The 21,917-nt window shown below is 38.8% G+C and overlaps 1 protein-coding gene across 1 annotated transcript in view; it reads right to left on the bottom strand.

Moving 5' to 3' along the window:
* edar (ectodysplasin A receptor) overlaps positions 1–21,917 on the bottom strand; it is a 42,371-nt gene that overhangs the window by 13,364 nt on the left and 7,090 nt on the right. The window contains exons 3-8 of the mRNA XM_080290628.1: positions 20,949–21,167; positions 19,773–19,908; positions 9,135–9,206; positions 6,247–6,366; positions 2,614–2,795; positions 375–460 (exon numbers count right to left, since the gene is read on the bottom strand). Of these exons, the coding sequence (XP_080146754.1) occupies positions 375–460; positions 2,614–2,795; positions 6,247–6,366; positions 9,135–9,206; positions 19,773–19,778 (466 nt within the window). The 5' untranslated portion in view covers positions 19,779–19,908; positions 20,949–21,167. The remainder of the gene's footprint in view (positions 1–374; positions 461–2,613; positions 2,796–6,246; positions 6,367–9,134; positions 9,207–19,772; positions 19,909–20,948; positions 21,168–21,917) is intronic.

The following is a 21,917-nucleotide window of genomic DNA, read 5'->3' as shown; positions in this document are numbered from 1 at the left end:
TAAGCAGAATAACCAGTGAGGCAACGATGTTATTGATAAGCAGCCAAACAGCCCTGTGGAGCCAGAGAAGCACTGATCCGGGGGGGGAGTGGGCGTACAACTTCCTTGTATCCATCAGAGAGTCTGGCAGAACTCAACATAACCTCTGACCTTTAATTGTTTCCTTAAATGAAGCACAGGCTTACGGCAGACATCTGCTTTTCCACTGTCATATTGTACTTCCTTTCATTTAGGAAAAAAAAACTTTAATGTTTGGTAGCTTTTGTAGTTGTTGTATGCATGGATAGAAAAAATTTAGAGTTGGGAGATAACATTTAAAAAAAATGCGTGAAAACAAATGGAGCAAAAATTAAGAAAAAAGTAGCTAAACTTACATTCTTTGGTGTTGCGTGGTGCGTTTTGGCAGGAATGGCAAACCATCCAATAGGGCTTTTCTGACCTGTTCCCCAACCTGTAATACCTGGAAAACACAAAGTGTCTTTAGCAAAGGCAGCAAGAGAAAAACTAAATAGAGAAATCACATAATGTATGAAACGCAAGACTTTCAGACACAACCGGGTTTCAAGACACTTATAAGTTCAACACGATTCAAAAGTATGTGGAAGCAGCGAAGGTTAAAAGTTTGAATCTGTGAGGATATGTACATAATTGATGCCTTGAGGGCACGAAGCGTGGCTTGGTACAGATTTATGAAGTTATGAAGCGTCTGTGGGGGGAAAGAAGAGAGGAAGGTAGTGTATCATTTGTGCTTCAGGGCACAAGTGAAATATCTGAATAAATACACATGATTGCAGATAATTAAGTAATGGTTTAATATAGAACACATATATGAGGTCTTCGCTGTGCAGACACATAAGGAGACATCTGATTCGATGTTTGTAATGGACTTTAAATATAACCGTAACAGCAAACTCAGTCCAACTGTTCATGAGAATAAAAAAATGGCATCTTATTCACTTATGATGAGCAGTTTTTTTTCAATACATGACAGTCAATAAAGAATTGATTGATTTATTTATTAACAGAATAATAATTATTATACTGGAAAAACACCACAAATTATAAATTTTTTAGCAGGTCTTATTGGGATTTGGTGCTTTTCAAATTAAATTTGAAAATTAGAAGACAGCAGATCATCATCCAGCCGATGACAGGATGAGATGATTTCAACATTAGACTCCTTGTGATAGTGTGGGATGTTTCTTAAAAAATCCCCTAATTATGAATTTCCTACCTACTATATAATATATCGCTATATTGCCCACATGTAACCAAAAAAATGTTTCCAATGAAATATGATTGAATAGAAAAAAAAAACAAAAAAATAAACTCAAGCAATTTATCGGCGGCGACACAACATGATTGATGATGCAAAGGGCAAATAAGGAAGAGGGAGGAGAGGAAGGTCTGGCAACATTTAAAAGCCCCTTATTGACTTAATATTTATGTGGCATGGGGTTGCAAAGACAACTGCCATGTGCAAATTGAAAAGTGCAAGATTTAGTGTGTATTCATACAAAGCGAGAGGATGTATGAAACCGAATGGAGCACGGCAGCCTATTCACATGCTAAATAATGCATCCGAGTGCGAATCATATTAAAAATGCATGCTGTACAGTAAATCGACGCTTGAGTAGAACATCCATTCAGGACGTAATCAGCCGTGTCTGTTTGCCTAAAGATGAGTTGTCATAAATATCCTTCTTTGGCAGAATTAACTAGCATCCATAGCAAAGTTATCCATCTCTGTAAATTTATCAGGAGACAGCAGTATACGGCTGCGATGTGTACAATTAGACTGAATGAGTCATCTGGGAAGTACCTTGTTAAGAAAAAAACAAAACAAAGCAAAAAAAAAAAGTCTCTTTAAAAAAGTCACATGCTTATTTTATTTTCATAAGATCTGTACTTTTCTTTTTCAGACTGCACGTGACTACTCTTTTATGTCTTTTGTATGTCAGGCTGCTTTTAAATGTACTTTATGGAGTTCTGATCACAATTAGTCCTACAAAGCACCTGGATCCATTCTTTCTTCTTCTTGTGTCTGCATGCAAAGGGCGATTTGTTCGAGTGATGTCATTGGTTTTACACCAGTCAGTGTTCTATAGGTGGCAGTAGTGTGCCAAGAAATGCAGGAATGTATCAGGAAAAGGTAAAAAGAACTTAGAAACTAAGCAGCTAAAACTGGAGGCAAACAAATGTTCGAGTCATTTTTAAATATAACATTGAGCCAGATGTTTTAAGGCTTAAGCACCTGTTTTTCTTATGGGACACGTATTTACAAGGACATGTAAGAAGACGCACCAGGAAAAAAGTGACAGTTCACATGTCATTTGCGTATTTAAAAGGCTACAAAGGCTATTTTTTTATTGACACACTACCTTATTATTATAATGCAAAGTGAATAACAGATGGGTGAAGCTGACCATAATGACATGGAAATTCATCGCATGCATTTGTCTTATTTACCATTTAACATTGATTAAGTAACTGAAGCCAATGAAAAACACTGAGTATATTTTAATAGTTCAATGATTCTTTGTGTGACCATTTAAAAGGTGTCCTGCATTGTGTGTTAAATGGCTGTTGCCTCTGCTTGTTAGTGTGCTTTACCCAGGTAAACAGGGTCCACACTCTGCGTCGCGTTCGGGAGTTCCTGGTATGTGAACAGTGGCACTGTAAAGCGCATGACAGTCTGTGTGACGTTTGCAGATCTCATATTTCCCTCCGGAGTATTTTCCCTTTGGGCACAACACGCAGGTAAAGCCTTCATCCTTCACACCATGACCGCAGGTCTGCGAAGCACACACAAAGACATTTTTTATAAAGAGACGTTTTCAGTTTTATGATCAATTATTAAATCAAAAAAACAAATGAATACAATTTACAGATCACTGACATTCCAACTGTGACGTGGACACACACATTATAAAACAGTGATGTGTTTCTCTGTTCTGAGACAATCTGACATTACTTTTTCAAAAGACAAGAGGAAAATCAGATTTTTCGCTGCGCATGCTTTTCAATGACTGGTGTTGTTTAAGATGACTGGTATGTTTTCAAGCATCCATCTCCTCCCATCTCCACATGGTAATTCCTCTCAGTTAGGAGGCCAAACAGGCCACACGCAAACACACACATGTAAAAACACATCAACCTCTTTCTCTTTTTCGCTCCTTTCATCTTTCATTTCCCTCCCACTTTCATCTGTCTATTAAAAAAAGCCTATGCCTCTTAGCTTTAGGCTACAGCAGGCTGACTCTTACAGAAATCTAATATTCTCTCCCTTCTTTTTTTGACGTCCGTGAGTCTCGGTGTGATTGTTTGATATAAAACCGTGCTGGGTTATCGGCAGGATCTTGTCGCTTTGAGTTAAAGCTCTCGTTGGATCATTTATACTCAAGATTACAGTGACTCAAATTTTCTCCAGAATGATTAAGAACTCGTTCCTTTGAAAAGCAAATTGATGCCTTTTTGAATCTTGCTTATTATAGGAGTTATGGAGGTGAGTGAAACTCAGATTGTTATGCTTGTATTATAATACTTGACCGTGAAGAGAAATAAAGGCGATTACCTCAGACTTGCAGTGCATATTATTCATCAAACGCTGGGGTTACAAGGGACCATAATCACAATACACAATACAAGATGCAATCTGATGTAAAACTTCTGTACTTCTTCACTTCCTCAATCTTTCCTCCCCCCACCAACCCTTCCACCAAAATCAGAAATGTAAGGGTGGGCTGTTAACTAGCCTGGAAATCTGCATACAAGATGTGCACTGAAATAGGTCTTCAATATCTCTCTGCACTGTGTGGAGTCTTGGATAGTGTCTGTGCGAGTGTGTGCGGGCATGTACTTTTTGGAGTCTCTGTTTTGAGCAAGAACTTTCTGGTTATACTGTGATTAAGACACACATGTACATGAAACATGTCAGGGAAACAGAAGAACAAGTGACAGACTGTTCCAGACTGTGGCACCTAAAGGATCAGAGTGCAAAGAGGGCTTTCATGTCACTGATGAAACTACTCGAGGTTTACATTCAAATGGCTGCAATACTCTTTGATTATCAGACTGAGCTTCCCATCAGGTGGAGAAAGAGGAGAAAGATCATTTGATTTCACCAGCTGCTTTAAGTTTCTGTTAACATGCGGAAACACAAAGCAGGAATGAGGAAAGCACCAGAGGAGAGAACTAAGATAGTAACAAAGGGTTTAGTGCACTGTGATCACTTCCATGCAAATGTGTAATTGTGGGGTTTTTTGTCTGCCTTTGGGGATCATTAAAATACTTGTAGTATTTGATCGTTTCTTGGTTCATGCTTTTTCTGTGATCTTGTTTTTTAAGCTCTTTAAATACAGAATGCACTACAACATCCATCCAGCTGCTGCTAATTTTGCCCGTCCAGCGCTGAGTCTAGAGTGCCGAGCGTTTTTTTTGTCAATTTTAATAGGCTGCTGTGGTTAAAAACTGCCACTGAGCAGTCAGAGTGCCGAGGGAACCTGCAGTATTGGGTGGTTTGTCCGTTCATAACATCATGCCTAATTTGAGGTGAGTCGCATTCAGCTGGAAAAACAGTGACGCCACATAATTCAGTGCGCCGGTACAAATCAGATCCTGAGGACATTGTCAGTCAAATTCACCGTTGCATCCACGCAGCCCTTATAAAGCAAGACAGTTTGAACTGTTAGTCTTAATTAACAATACCTAGAGGGTGTTTTAACATTTTATATTCATTTTTTTAGTCGGGTTTATGTCATTTATTTTATTTTCAGCAGCATAAAATATGAGACAAAACAGTGTGCCATGTTTTCTGTTTTTGATAAAAAGGTTCTTCTAAAATTCATTCTGTTTCGTAAAATCCGTATCTATATCAATATAATTTATAACTCTTACTACTATGCAAATTTAGATTTAAATTGCACTTATACAGCACTTTTCTCCTTTATTTGAGCTCTCAAAAGGCTTTCTTACAAGCCACATTCACACACACACACACACACCTACACAAGTGTTTTTTTTGTCTAAGAGCTTTTAACTTAACATTTATACATTCAAACACCGGGGGCAACTCAGGGCTCAGTGTCTTGCCCAGGGATACTTCCGCTTGCAGACTAGAGGAGCCATGGATCACATGACCGACATTCCAATCAATAGATGACTCACAGCTGCTTTAAAGGACATCGACTTTAGATAAGTAGTTGGAGAAGTTGGATTTTTCTTTCTATGTTTTGATCAAATGATTTAAGCATTATTCATGCAGGTTAATGAGCCCAGAGAATCCAGCTTCTACTGAACAGACACATGTATACGCACAAATATATATATAAAAGTAAATTCTAATAAAGGGTCTGCTCAAAATATTAAATAAATGCAGCATATAGATTTCCTGTTTATGCACAAGAATTCTACAAATGTTGAAAAAATATCATTGCTTTTTTACCACACAATAATGTAGTTGGTCTCACTACTGCTTGAAGTCAAGGGTGCTACCTGAGCAAAGCATGCAAGAGGCCAAACTTATGACTTATTGGGAATTCTGGATATTTGCCAGCTCTGTTTGGAAACGGGTGCCTCACAATGTCTTTGTGCTATTTACCTGGCAGGATAAAGACCATACACTGTTCTGCTTTGACTAAGTAGGACACTTGCGTTCCCATAAGCAGCTCCACCAGTAATACTGAGAAAAGTTTAAAGATGTAGAGCATGTGTGAAAACAGCTTGTAATTCATTCTGTTCACCCTTGAGTGCAGCTGTCTCTCTCAAGCGGGTGTGGCACCCCTAGGTGCCCACTGAAGCATTTACCTGCACTTTGTTTGCTTTGGCTGTTGGCAGACTGACTGACGAGGGCTAAATCACTATGTGACTACTGCAAGCCATTCACTGTAATGCATGCCTTCACGTTGAAGTCAATGATAGCAATAAACCATAAAGAAATTGTTCATTTAAATTAAGGCACCCTTCACCGTGCAGCTATGTGTGCGTGCTGTGTATTTGTATATATGCGTATGTGTTGGAATGCATGGATTGTGGGTGGTCTAAGCAAAACTGACACCTACATTCAAAAAGTCCGTTTTTTCTTCAGTTTTTGACGGTCTTAGTTTGATGATGATTCGCTACTGCATTTCCTTCACTCGTGCTGTCAGTTGATTCCAACAGTTGATTTCAAAATGTACTCAGATAGTGTAAAAATTTTACGACTTAAATTAACATTTTTTATGTATGAGTGCATGCATGCATTCTCACCATATATGGCTCATGTCCTGGCTGGCACTGAGGGCAGGCCTGGCAGCTGTTACTGGTCTGGTTGAAGAACTCATTCTGTCCACAGATGTTATATTCTGCACTAGCAAACACACAACACACCTGGAGGAAGAGAAAGAGAGTCAGAAAAGTGGAGTCGAGATCAGACGAAATAAGGACAAAACAACATATAATAACTTGTGAAAACAGAAATGACAGATACATACTACTGCTGACAGACTCCCTGTGCAAGACATGTTTGCAACCGGCAAAAAGATTAAAGGCACTGCTGCTTAATAGATCCAGATCGACGCCTAATCTAACAGATTTATCACACGGCTAATATTACTTATTTGCTGATCTATCAGTAGTGGAATTTGTAATTTCCAATAAATCATAATCAGGAGAAACACTCTTCAACTATGTTACAAGTGTTGACATTGCATAGTTTGTCTACCAGAGGGCACTCTGCAAGTTTCCCAATACTAACAGTTGTGTTTGGAAATACAACAACCAGCTTATTCAAGCAAAAACAGATCAGTAAACAAACAGCTACACTGTTGTAGTTGTTTATTTACTTAATCATCCAATATTTTGGACTATCAGATATTTAAATCACCTAATATTGGTATTGGTATTTGCCTTAAACATCATTTTTTAATTCTTATTATCATAGTTTAAGTTCTGGAAAAGCAGATACTCCAGTTTCGCCACAAAGAAATGGCTGATGATATATATAGGGCCTACATCCATCTTTCATTTTATTTATAGAGTCTATAAATAAAGTTAAACATCCATGAATCAGCATCTTCACTTTAACTGGAAATAAACAAGCAGCAAATAAAACAAACATGTTGACTTCTTTGTCTGCAATAGCTCAGATGGAGACCATCGTTAGCTGTCCTCATGTCAAACAAGAGTTTGCATGATCCCATCAATTGAATGTGTGTGTATTTGTTTGTGGTTGTGTTACTCATCTTGTTTAGACATAAATATATCTGCACAGTAACTCATTAACCTCAATCGCTGAAGTGTGAGGTGAAGACCTGGTTTAGACCTTTCAGGTGTAGGTTAGGGTTGCATGAAGAAAAGTTGTGGTATTGGTTAAGATTTGGAAATGAACGCAAGTCAGTATAACATCCTCTAAAATGTGAAAATGTGACGGTGTAGCCTATGTGTCTTTGTGCCGTGTCACTGTGGCTCACTGTAATAAGTAGCAGCTGGTATTTATAGCTTTACCAGCACACTTTGTCCTTTTCCAAACAAACAAACTGACTTTTAAAAATCATTTGCAGTCCAGAAAATGATGGAGTGAAAGTAAATGAGTGCATGACTGTGCATGACTAAGTTTCTCCATCTTCTCTCTATTGTTTAATAACATCTCCCACTCACTGTATTCTCCCTAATAACCATCTCATGTCAGCAGAGATAAGGCACCATTTAAATAAATATACATCTACACCACGAGTGTGTTTATGTGTCTAGATATTCAGTATTTGACTGCATATATTATCTCATACCAGATATTTGGTGAGTCAAACCAGATCCTCCAGATTAGCTTGCAATAGTTCACAGGTTAAGTAGTGCTTCCAGTGATGAGTAAATTAAAACTGGTGGATTTAAAATGTTTAGTTTGAAACTGAAATCCTTCGTTTAAGAGCTAGTGTGGAGTCACTGAGAGCAATCACTTTCTGCAAGAGACATTTAGATATTGTCTTTCTTTGTGTCTTTATTCATTTAACAGTTACAACACATGCTAATCGACATCAAGATACCAAAAATATTTAAAGATTTAAAGATGCCAGATTTGATCAAAACTGCTGTTTTACATCTGGTTTCCCAGGGAAAGTCGCATAAAAAAAGAGATTCAGCAAAAACAGATATTAATACCTCATCAGAGAGAAATTCGTTTCAAATGGTCACAGACCTGGTTTCCCATCAGCTTCTTTAAGATGAGCTTTAAATGTGGGATAAGTAGAGTGCTCGTTTATTGTCATTAGTAAGCTGTTCTATTTACTTCCCTTTACTAACAGCACAGATTGTCCAACTGCAGTGCGCAAAGAAAAGCTTTTCTTTGCAAGCTCCTTTGACTACGATGACCTGGATGACTGAGAACCTTCACAGACGAACAGATGAGTCGCCCCCTGCTGGCCTTGCAAGTGTATGCATGTTTAAAGCACATCGGCTTTCAATTTTTTTCAATGCAACTGATGTATTTAAAAAGCATTTAAAGCAAGATGACGCATTCTTTAACGTCTAATAATTATCTCAGCCTATAGAATTAAAATTTAGCAGAAAGTAAGGGGACTGCAAATAATATAGTGCTAGTATCCATCACTTCTATAATCATCAAAAGGGTGCTATGTTGTATGACAGTAGCCGAGAAGTATACTGTCTGTCATTCTGGGAAAGAGGTTAAGATGAGGGTGTGTGTCAGAAGACTGCCAGTAGGTTTCAACATCAAAACAAGCTGAGAATCTCCAGATTGTAAGACAGATTATAAAGATATCTGTTCTATAAAAACTCCAAGGTTCACTAATTGGTACAAGTGCTGAAGAGTTATGCAAGCTGCTGGCACATAAAACCACAAAGTCTGTTTTTTTCCTGTGCCAAATGTGGAGTTTATTATGGCTGCGAGCCATACTGCTGGACCAATATGGGTTTCTGAGGGGTCAGCATCAAAAACAAGATGACGAAGTTAAATTAAAGCTACTGCTTTATGATTTCAGAAGAAAAGAAGAAAAAAGTAAAGAGAAGAGCAGAGGAATACAAACAGCCAAAGATAAGGGGTGGAGAGGGGGAGTAAGTGATGTATGAAGATATGCAAGGGAGAAGATTTTATCAAATATAAGGTAAAATAAGCGGATATGAGGCAGGAGAGGAAAACTTACCAATAACGAGGACAGAAAGATCGACTTCTTCTCCCTCCTTTCTGACATTTTTGTGTGTTCTTCCTGGGAGAGCTGAGAGAAAGACAGGTTGTTAATTCGAATTATATTCATGCAAACATTCCAGCATTCAGACTCCTGCACAAAACTTCAATCATAAAACAGCATTGTTATGAATCTCAGCATCCTGCCGACAGCAGTGCTGTCAGTGGGGATATTGTGTGTCTGTGTGTGTGTAAGTGTCGGTGTGGCCCAAATGACTTCACTCTCATGCTGATAGCACGTCACACCAAGAGCAAGTAATAGCAACAGAACAGCCCATGGCATTCTTCTGACTCATAACTACAAGCACACATCACCGTTGGCTAACCTCTGCTTCAATAAAGGTTGGTGATATCACTTAACAACATTTAATTATACGCCTATTTCTTTGTTATGTCTCTGTCACGTTAGGTTAGAAATTTTCTCCAAACCTCAACCTCAGCTGAAACGCGAGTAAAAACATATTTCAAGCTTAGTTTCACACTGATGGCTGACACTTAATAGTGCAACTAATATTTAATGCTAACCTGGTATGGAACCAGGGTGGAAAAAGTTGGCTTGCAGTAGGGTGTAAATCCCCAGAGTAATGTAGTCGATCAGTAGGTAATAAATCAATTTGATGTTTCTAATTCAGTTTATAGTTCTGCTAAGCACAGGTTAAAGGAGAAGGAAAACACTTAAAATAAAATGCCTAGGATCCATTTTCAAATCATACTTCCACAGCTACTGCGATCATTAAGTTGACATTAGGTAAACAGCAATTTTACATTTTGTGATTGTTTCTGCAAACACGCTAAAATATTCTTTACCTCGCTGCTAAACGGTTTAATGACAAGCTAACGCGAAAACGAAGAGTTTGCAAAGGTCGGGAAAGCTATAAAATCCCGGACGAAGAGAAAGCTTGTTTAGTTTGGTTTTTGTGAAATGACAGCTGTGTTTGGATATAAGGTTGTTGATAGCAGCACTTCATAAAACATGTGTGTATTCCCCCTTAATGTGCCAGAAATTAATCTGCTGTGTGGTATTGTTTGATTGCTTGTTTATTTCTTGGAAATGCAAGCGTTTCCAAGAAAGTGTCTCTGATTTTAGTCACTGTATGTTTGTCCTGCACTGAGTATACAGCATTTCTGTGTGTGTGTGTGTGTGTGTGTGGCTGTCTGTGTCTATGTTTAAATACCATTCACTGATATATTTTGCTTGTAACATTAAATTACTAAATTATTATTAAGTCATTAGTTTATCACTGTCAACGGGGAACTAAATACATATGTCTCCGAGTAACTCAGCTGGCTGGGATCCGTTCTAATTATTATTATTATTATTATTTCTACCTTGCTAGTCCGTCATGGCATAGATTCAACAAGGTGCTGGAAACATTCCCCAGAGATTTTGGTCCATACTGACTTAATAGCATCACTTAGCTGCTGACGTTTTGTCACAAATTTGAGTACAGTGAACTCGTTGTCAGACTGAGATGATTTCAGCTTTGTGACATGGTGTGTTATCCTGCTGGATAACAGGCATCAGATAATAGATACAGTCATTTTTCTGCCTGTTTATAACGGGTCATGACACATACTAAATACTGGATGACACATCATTATGCAAACGAACAGATTTTTTTTTTTGTACTTTCAAGTCACAATTTCCGGTGTATCTGTGGCTCAGTACAGTTAACATTTTTTTTCTTCCTGCAATATAAAATTAAATAACATTTTTGTTTGAAGAATCCACAAAAATCCCAACATGTTTGAATCCTGATTATATGGTCATCAGCTATCAAAAGAACATTATACAAAAAAGTACGTGACCTCATTAAAATCGGTCATTAAAATCAATTTCATATTGTTCTATGATATCTTTTTAAGTATGGATCAGTTTAACAGTCATCAAGATGCATTCATGGAAATTAACAACAGCGCTGTCTTGTAGCAGGACTGGCTTTCATCATCCATCAAGGCAATGACTCCCCGACATGTACCAGTAGTTTTAGCTGCCTAAATCAGAAAACCAGCAAACACATGCACTGACACTTTGATAAAAACGTGTTTTACCGTTTTAACCGGTGTGGCCCCAGGTCAGATCAGATCAGTTTTGCACACTGACGGCTGAACTTTAAATCCATCTGAACTTGTCGAGAGTATCAAAGTATTTTTGTGTATGTGTCAGTGTGTCTGAGAGACAAAAAAAGGAAGAGACCACAATTATCTGAGGTCACAATCTGTCTGCTGCCTGGCTCCAAACCTCTAAATTCATTCTTCCCTGTCTCACACTTGACTAAAAACCTTCTGATCTTCAACGATGGCTAATTCTACAAACCCAGAGGTTTGATCTTGCTTAATTACAGCATCCACATACACGCACATGCACACACGCACATGAACACACATATACGGGGGCTATAAATGCGCACAATTCGCTTTTAAGGGCAGAACAGGCTTAATTGCACAAGTACTTGTGGTAAGACCACAACCGGTGTGTGTGTGTGTGTGTGTGTGTGTGTGTGTGTGTGTGTGTGTGTGTATCACTGCTGAAAAGGAGATAAAAGGGGAGACAGTTTTTTTTTTTTTTTGAAATCAGGAAATTAAGATCTGCCAAATGGCTATGGACCCCCTCAAGGCTTCTCATTATGGGGTTAAAGTGATACACACATAAACCCAAGCACAACACACACACATAACTCCAACATGGCAGCGTTTGAAGACTCTTGGTGTCTTCTGACAGTCTGCTTTACCTCTTTCAACCCGCACGCTGTCTCTCTAACCTCAGCTTTCTCTGTCGGGGCAGGTCTAAGATGAAAGTAAGCCTTTAACCCCCCCAAGGGTATTAATCTTCTAACGATCCTAAAATCACCGATAAATAACCCTTGTGCCTTTAGCTGTGTCATTACTAAGTAAGAGTGTAAGCTGCTCTTAGTTACACAGCAAATGTACTGTGTATGAATCACAGTCCAGCATTGTTCATCTGTAGTACATTTTTACAGTAGTAAACATTTTCGAGAAGCCTTTTGGTGCCTCGCTGGCTTCATTAGCTCTGTCTTCATGTCTGCTTTTCATTTGGTTGCATCTGATTGCTGTTTTTGTTAGCGGAAGAAATTAAATGTGCAATACCACAAAGCGAGGGGGTGGCAATTTATCTCGCTTCATTTCAAAAATGCACAATTTCAAACGCATTAACCTTAAACGCATGTAACACTAATCAGCAAGACCTAAAGAAGGCATCTTTTGCCAAAGCTGTTTGGCCTACAGTGACAAGTATAATGCTGTAATGTTGCTAAAGATCCAGAGCAGAACTTCAAAGCGGGTTAAAGTCTGTATTGATATGGACTGCAACAAAATGTGTCAGCTAAATGTGATAGACTTACTTAAAGTCATTATGGTGATGTTTACATCCTGCAGGTGAAAGGAGATGTTGGTCTTTGGAAATTCCCATAGATTACATCATACAAGGACTAAGTAGACAGGCTCCACGTCTTTCTTGCTAATTCCACTTGTCCTCTTTTTTGTGCAAGTGAAGCAATGTACCACTCATAGACGTGGCTTAATGTGCTCAATGTGCTTGAATTTTTGCAGTAATGCTTTAGATTTTAATGCATAAGTAAATTATATATGTTCAAAGAAAACACTAAAGGCTGTCAAGTGTGTAAGTGTGTGTAAGTCCAATGATTAGTTTATGCGATCTACTTTTTTATGGGAAATGGACTAATTCTATCTATCGTGTCAACAATCACTATTTGGACGGAACAGACAGTCGCAGTCTGTTCAGTCTGAGGACTGAAATTCGTATGAGTTGTATAGTGGACTAATTACAAGTCGTGATACCATAGCTGTTGGAAGCTATGCAAGTGATTCTGTGTGTTTTTGTGTGAGGTCATGCTACACTTACTGGAGCAGAAATGACCACAAATGTGGTTCAGAGTACTTTGTCCAGTGTTTACGTGAGGATGTCCACCCTGAGAACGTGAGCAGACAGGCTGTGTGTGCAAGCTGTTAATTTATTAACTTAAGTTAGTCAGAAAATCGAGTCCTGTAGCATGTGTGTGAAATTGTAAAAAGACGTATTTTAACTTGAACCAAGACAATTTTCTAATAAGTTGTTTTTGTGATCAGGTTTTGTCAAAATAAACTAAACGGAATGAAGAGAAAACTTGAAAATGATGCCAGGTGTATTTGTGCTCTTCAACCCATCTTGTCTGCTTATACAGACTTTCTTAAAAGTGCAAATTCTCATATATGTAATTTCAATCCAACTTTACCTGTCAATGTAGCTGTCTAGTTCTTTAGATGTTAATTCCAATGAGATCATTTAGTCAGGGGATTATTATATAGTTAGAAACATAGTGCTAAAGTTTTTCATTATGTAGTACAATGAGGGGATTGTCTGACCGGTCCTAAATTCACTCTTCAGCATCAGCAAAAACTAGAAGAGTCCTACAGCAAAGCCCCAAAGAGAGTCAATGTTAGCATTATGGAGTAAGCCTGAGATTAAGTAAGGAGAAAGCAGAAAGTAAGATGAAAGACTGTGGCTAACTTCACAAGGGTCCTTGGAAAACTGACGTTTCAAGCATCTTTAGTCCCAATCACCCAGGTCAAGAGACCTGCCTGTGACCACCTGGCAACCACTGGTTGTTTGTAAAAAATCAGCATTTCCCAAGTGGTCGCTGGAAGTTGCTTGGTGAAACCGATCACCAAGAGGTATTTGGTGCTGCACTGAAGACCTCATTGTGATTGCTTTATTTGTTCGCAGACTGCCAGAGTCCCCTGTATTTTGCTTGGAAGATGCCAACTTGTCTGCAAATACAGCTCACTAAGTGGTTTAACTTTCAAGATTGCAACCCAGACTCGAAACAGACCACTGAGTTTCAAAGTAAAAGAGGCTGATGGTTAGTTAGCATGTAGGTAGTCCACCATTTGTACACCTGTTTTTAGATCTCTTATAGGCCATAAAGATTGTCTGATTGTCACTCTATATGTAATTTGTTCTCACCAGTGGTCAACCAGTGTTTTACTATGATCTTTAGTGAACCCAGTGATGATGGTAATCATCTTAAACATTGCTCTTTCCTGATGCCTGCCTCTTTCTCCTCTGTGTCACTGATTTAATTCCTTTCATTAAGCTTTTTCTGGGAAATACGCCACGTCTATTTCACTCCTTCCTTCTGTGCTCTCCTACGTCTGTATCATTAAGCAATGTTACAGATGGATTGTGTGGAAAATGGCTTTTCAGCAACAGTGTTTAACCCTGTAAAGGATATTTATTACCCTGACTTCCTGCCCCGTGAAGTATTAGGCCAATCAGTGGCCAGGGAACAAAGCCAACAAGCTAGTCAATGTAGAAAATGAAGAATTTGGTAAGAGGATGGTTTGTGGTCTCTTGAAAAGCACTTAATTTCTGATGACAATCAAATCAGCAGCAGGGTCCAGCCTTTTTTCATCTTGGGATTTCTTGGTTTTTCTAAAAGGAAAAATCTGTTTCCCATTTAGATCGTTCCTTCACTCTTCCTCCCACTTTTTCATCTAACCGACCCCTTTTCCTGTCTTAATGACATTTTTAATGATCCTTAAACACGATGTAACTTCTTGTTATACAGATGAAAGTACATGTTAAAACTAAATACCTAATAGTCATATACTTTATATAATGTTTAAGTGATGCCAAAATTAATTCTTAGTGTCATAAAAATGCAAATTTAGAAACAATTAAAGTTTTGCAAGAAAACCACAATTAGTACTAATGCATTCCTCATATTAAAAAAGAAATCAAACTATCTAATATAGCATATCCAGTATACCTGAGGAGAATTATACTTCAATTTGAACATCTATAAAAAAAAGCAATGTTGGTCTTTTTAACCAATAAACCTGCCCAACGCTGCCATAAACACATTCCTACACAATCCAACCAGGTCATAAACAAAGTTCCAAAGTTAATCAGCGTTCTCTGGAGGAGCTCTATCCCTAAACAGGCAAATGATTTGATCCCTTAACAAAGTAGGGCTCAACCTGCCAAATCCAGGCACAATTTCAAACACATGTAACACAGTCTGACTGCCTTAAACTACCTTGTTTGTCTGCATGTGCATCCAAGAAGCACAACACCTCAAACCCATCTGTTTTCTTGCAAACCTAATGGCAGCTCTATTTCAGCATCACCATCTTTAAGCCTCCGTCAGAACACAAGATGTCTTCACTTGATGTCTTTCTATAGAAGATTCCACCCATTACAACATCTGATTTCTAGTGCATTTTTTAACATGTTAAGGAAGTTTATAGTTTTAATACATTCCCACTACATTAGCCCTGAATCACAACAGACTGTATACAACTTTATACCAATTACCAACCGACAATTAGTTGTGATCAGTTAAAATGTAAACTATAGTGTTGGGATATTATGCAAGTCAATTATCGGTTTTCTTATAGGTAGTAAAACTTCAGTGGCGTGGGTTTCTAGATAAAACAGAAAGCAGAAAACCACACATTTTGTGGATTTCCCCACTATCAAGTTTCTGTAGTCTGTCATTTAAACCTCCACCATCTCCGATAAACAACCTACTTTAACAAGACTTACATAGCACAGATTTTTATTTTCACCGAAACTGGACGACTGTACGTCTTTTTATACAAACGTTGTTATGTTTTGTGACAGGTTTTACACTCAAGAGGATAAATCACTGAAACGCAGTAGAATAAAGTAAAATTTCACAATGCAACCTCAAATTATAAGGAGATTAAAACGAGATTATAAGCATAAAACCCATACTGCACGAGCCTATAATTATCAGGGGGGGAAAAGAAATAAACTATTCTATTCAGTGTAACACCATGTCATTAACTGAACAGTGGCCATAATCAGCTACCTGCACTTAACAACCTGCTCGAAAAGCATAAAATCACACTTTACTCCTAAACAATGTGCAGCTTTCAAAATTAATCCAACTATGTGTTTAAAAATGAGGCCATTTTGCTGTCATTTCATATTTAGGTATCCTCAGTAATCATAAACTCACCAACTGTCTTTCTTTTCTCCAGTGAATTATGAAGAAGGAATGTGCTGCTGGCATTTTGTCTCCTTTGAATGATTTGCAGGCAGCTGGAAAGTAAATAAAGGGGTGGTGGCAGCAGGCCTGTCACTCAAATTAGACCAACCGCTTTCACCTTCAGCTGAGTCAGGCCATCAAAAACTCAATCAAAACTTCTATTAATGGATCTAACTGACTTCTTGTACTAGTCTTTAAAAAAAAAGTTAAAGTTTAAAAGTCTTGACAAGTCTTTGAGAAAGTCAAACTCACTGAATGAAGTAGCCATCAAGACTCACTATTGGGGAACTAAATGAGCCGGAAATAAATACATCTGATTTGCAACATGATTACTGTCTTAAGTTTGATGTGAAAATAAATGCTGATTAAAGGGATTTCCAACTCTGGAGACATACCCAAACCTCAGACAACAGCTGGCTCTTGCCTCCTCACTAAATATCCATTTACTCCAATCCCACCCAACAGCATCATCCGTGCTTTTATCAATTCGAGCTGCGTTTTCACAAGAGCGTCAAAACATGCTTTGTTGCAACTTGAATTTCCACCAACAAATCAGAGTGCAATTCTACTGTGACATGGACACGCAGCAAGTGCAGTGACTCAGATATCATCTAGAGAACCGTGATTCGTGTAAACATGTGCCGCTAAGAGACGCGATGACGAGAGCCAGCTCGAAGACGGACTTGAGTCCTTGATGGTGAATAATGTCCATATTTTTTAAGCACAACAGAAACACACTTTCAATAATTTGAACGCACAAAGCGAAATGTATGTTTATGTGCATGCATGTGTGTGTGTGTGTGTGCATACATGTGTGATGTTTCTTCATGTCTCTTCATCTTTTGATTGGTTTAATTACAGACTTACTGTCAGCTTCCCACTCAATGCGCAGGAAAAACAAACTCTTAGGGCACATGAAAAGAAGTCGCGAATGCCTACACACACACACACACACATGCAGCACACACCTATCACAGTTCAAGTCAGTCACCGTGCTCTTTGATTCTCTGCCTGCCGGTGATCTGTCTTTCATCGTCTCCACTCCTTGATCCCTTGTTCTCTCTTTAGCTCTGCCGGTGCATAACATCTCTCTCCCTGTCTCCACGTCTGTCTCTGTTTATTTTGCATTGACTGTAGGTGGGAAGCTTAATCTTCTACCTGAAATTCCTCTGTATGTCTTATTCCTTCTCTCAATACACCTACAGTAAAGAAAAAAACAACTTTCAAAAATTAGCATAAATATGTTTTTGGGCTGTGCCCCTTAAAAAAGGTTTCACTGGCCTTTTTGCTCCTAGAAGACACTGTGCTGTAACAAAGAGTGTTAAAGAGTGTTTAATGATCAAATCAAGCTCAAATCAACAGCGGACATGCTTTTCAGTAACAGCAATGACTCATTTGATGTGATTAGCAAGAATTTAGCCACACTCATAATCAACAGAGCGAGTGCCTTTTAAAACTCTGGCTCAAAGTAGAATCAATCTGCACTGTTCATTGCTACTTCTACGATTTTAAAAAAGGAACCATATAGGTGTGCCTTCTAAAAGCTTTCAGATTTTTCAAGCGGCTGAAATTGAGGGATAATTTAAGTCTTTTGAGCCGAAGCTTGTCATGATGGATGGATGTGGTTGTGAGAGAAGGGAAATCTTCAAAGCTAAATTCCTAGTCAATCAACCCAAGACTCCAAATTTGGGAATTTAAAGATTTACATAGAGGTATTTGCAAACCATCAAAAGCACACTTTATGCCTTCATCTGCCATCACTAACAGCCCAAGGAGGGCTCATGCTATCATAGATCTTACAGCTCATATGTTCAGCTGCACAGGTGCCCAACTTAGTGCACTGATGACACGGTCCCACACAGACTCTCCACCTGCAAAATGTCTCAACAACCAAATGAGAAACACTAGATTTGGAGATGAAAGCATCCTCGATGCCCATGAATTCCTCTAATTGACAACCAGCAAAGGACAACCTATTTTAACTTCATCTTAAGGCACAAACGTTCTTGCATGTGTTTATCCGAACTTTGATTTCTAAAACCACTCTCAGCATTTTTCCATAATGTAAGACACAAAGTGCCAGATCGCTCTCTCCACAGACTCTACATGAAGGACATTGATGTAGTAGGTTACCCATACACAGGAGGAATTGTAAGTAGACACAAATTAGACCACAAACCCCAATTTGATTAAAACTTCCCTCTCTGGGGTCTACACGGAGAGGATTTAGTATTGGTTTGTTGAACTGTATTCACTGTGCATGGGGAAATAATAGCGGTGAGAATGAAACCTATGATTAGAAAAGCTTTCTTGCTTTTATGTTCCTTTGCTGGGATTATTACAAAGTATTATTGCAAAGATAAAATACAATGAAGTGGAGCTGCTACTTCTCATTTTGTTTGGGACCTCCTGGAAGCCCATGACGGAGCGCAGAAAAGAAGAACCACTGCCCTGTTTTAAGCTGTTGACCCATAATGAGTAATTAATGCCCCCCCCCCCCCCCCCCAAGAGTTTGGGAGGGTCAGTTTTTCACTTCACTCTTTATCACAAAAGTATCATAAATGCCATTGGACTTATTTTATAATTTTGTCTGTAAAATTACAAAACAATTCTCATATTTTAGGATCATATGATTTAAGTCAGGTGGCATTTAATATTTGATGTATCTCTTCACACAATACACAATCATTTATTTGTGTATGTGCTTTTAAGAATCTCTGCGGACTTAAATGTACTTTTAAAAATAAAAATATTACTTGGATTTTCATTGTTTGTACTTTAAATTTACTTTGATGCTATAACGTTTTTGTGTGTGCATATTCACAGAGCTAACCTTTTTATTATACAAGGGTAGAACTAAGCTAAAGCTTAAAATCAAATTATTTATCTACTAATGGAATATATTTTAAAAGGTTTGAAAGCTGATGAACTGACACATTTATTTTACAACTAATGCAAAACTAATGCAGAAAAGTAGCAAAAAAAAATTTCTAGCCTACTTTTTCGGCTCTAAAAGCAATAAATGCCTCCTAAATAAATGGAAGTATTAATTTGTGGATAAATGGGACCTAGATTTTTATGTTCTTCATATAAATCTATAAGCAATATATTGCATATTATGCAAAATGCACAGGGTCACTGTAACTCTTACACATGTTCCCAGTGCTGTAAGTTTGGCTACAAGACTCCACCAAACAGCTGTATCATAAATTGTCCCGCTAACTAAAATAATGAGCTGAAATAACTTCACTACCATAAGTAAACTCCAAATGACGTGTTTTAGTTGAGTTTCCTCTTAGATGTGTGAAGCATTTACGAAACATTCAACCCCAGAAGGCCTCCTGAGCTCTATAAATTTCTCCATGGGGGGAAATGGTTATGCTTCCTCTATTGGAATCAGCTGTGACATCTAGCATAAATTTAAACATTAAACTTTCACAAGAAAAACACTTGCAATGATAACACGCCAAAAAAGTGAGTAAGTAAACAAATTTCCCATTCACTTCAGCCTAGTATAGGATGATCATGACTACAGGCGCTGGCTTTGTTAGTTTTTCTACCTTCATCCCTTTAATCCTCAGAAACCATATTAACTTCTTTTGAAGATGAGTTACAATCCCTCCTGTTTCTTCTCTGTGTATCCTTTGCCTTTCTACATGAAAGATTCAGTGGCAGAAGAGATGTCTGCACCGGGGGCTGCAGGGGAGAGAGAGAGAGAGAGAGTGAGAGTGAGGGGAAGAGAGAGTCAGGGCAAGAGACACAGAGACAGAGAGAGAGGGGGGATCGAGACGGATTGATTTCCACCTCCAGCAGCTTCAGTTCAAAGCCAGCCAGCAGACTTCAGAGGCTCGGCAGGACCCGGCATGTCCCCAGCCGGGCCGAGCTGCCTGTCTGCGGGCAGGACTTCCCCTGGGGGGCCCGGGGCCCGGGACAGTCAGGCGGCACCAGAAAAACAATTACGCAGACAGACGAGAAAGTTGTGCGAGGTCACAAACGCGCACTACCTCAAGTGTCACAGGAAAAATAACGCCGTGCACTGTAAGTATGACGTGGCTTGTTATTCATAGAAGCTCTAAAATGATTGACTGAGACGAAATTAATAATAGAAATCGCTATCCGTTTTTCAAATCAAAGTAATCAGCACAGTGCTTAATCCAATTCATTATCAACCATTCATCACGAACCAACTGAGGTCGGAAATGTGAGAAATGGAAAAACAATCAAATTTTTCTACCACCTTAGGCTAAAACCTTTGCATCAACACGTACAGTGAGCTACCTCTAACATGCTCCACAATCATCTAGCTATATGCTTGTCACACACTCACTGTTAGAAAATGTATTTCTTGAAACTGTCATTCCTGCAAATCATAACATTGAAAATGTTTTCATTCAGCCGTGTTCACTATAAACAAAACTATTTATTACTAGATAATTATGCCTTGCGCCAAAAATCATCCTGTCAAGTGTTTATATGAAAGATTTTTTTGTGCGCTGTTGTTTTAAGTCACTTCTGAAAAGGAATTGCCGGTGTGATAATATGCAATGGTCCACTGATTCTTTATCATTTCCCGTAAAACAAAATAAAAGCAACAATTCGTGCATTTCCCCTTTGAGTGAAAATTACAGTGAAGCACATGTCTGCTTGGCATAAAAAAGTGCTGCTCAGGAATTTCCCCGAGTGTTGCAGCAATCCGTCCTTGCATTCCTGAGAGCGGAGCTGATCACTCTTCTTACCTGGAGCTCAGGAGCGGGGCGCACTGGTTTGGTTTCTCCCCTGCGCTACCGGCTAAGCTGCCCGATGATCAGTCCCGGTAATTGGTGATCAATCTCGAGCGTGGAGCCGGGTGAGCATCGCCGAGGGACTGACTCGCTGTCTAAGAGTTTTTACTCCGCAAAGTCAAATTGTGCCCCAGCCTCTGCGCCGCTGCTTGTCGGTGCGTCTCCAGGCTCCTCCTTGATAAGAAAAAAGTGAGAAGTTTTCTCCCCGCCCTGGATAAGAAACGGATTAACGTGGCCCAGGTAGACTATGTTTTTCAGTCGGGGCAATTAATGTGCTACAGGCTACAACTCGACTCTGCCATCTAGCGTTCATAAGACCACAGTGGCATGACTATAGTCTTAAACAAGTCTATGGTCGTCATGAGGGTAACAAGAAGCTCAGTTATAGTTTGCACTTACACGAAAGTACTGAAAGTCTAATTAGTAACAGAATAAGGTCACTAAAGGTCACTTTGTGTACATTTAATAATTCATAAAAATGTCACCACAACTACCACATCCACCTCTGTGACCTCAGCTACTTCATTTCACTTCACTTGGCATGGTGTGAGATGATGCAAGTTGTTTATTTTTGTTTTTATTTTGAAGTGGCAAAGTTGAACATGCTAATATTTTCATTCAAAGTCACCAAGATGGACACGATTAGAAATGAGTACGTCTGAGCGAGAGATCAGATTTGGAGACAAAGAGGGAAGGCTGAGATGGTTTGAAGATGTGCTGAGGAAGGATCGTGGATAGACTGGACGTTGAAAGACGTAGAAGATGGAGCTGCTGAGGCAGAAGAAAAAGAGGAAGGCCTCAGAGAAGGTTCATGGATGTAGTAATGGAGGATACGGAGGGGATTGGTGTGACAGAAGAGGATGCTCAGGATAGGGTGAGATGGAGGTAGATGATCCGCTGTGGTGAACCCTAAAGAGAGCAGCT

Source organism: Astatotilapia calliptera, chromosome 16, assembly GCF_964374335.1.
Source record: "Astatotilapia calliptera chromosome 16, fAstCal68.1, whole genome shotgun sequence".
In the NCBI taxonomy this organism is placed as follows: domain Eukaryota; kingdom Metazoa; phylum Chordata; class Actinopteri; order Cichliformes; family Cichlidae; genus Astatotilapia; species Astatotilapia calliptera.
This window is presented reverse-complemented; position numbering and strand designations above follow the sequence as displayed.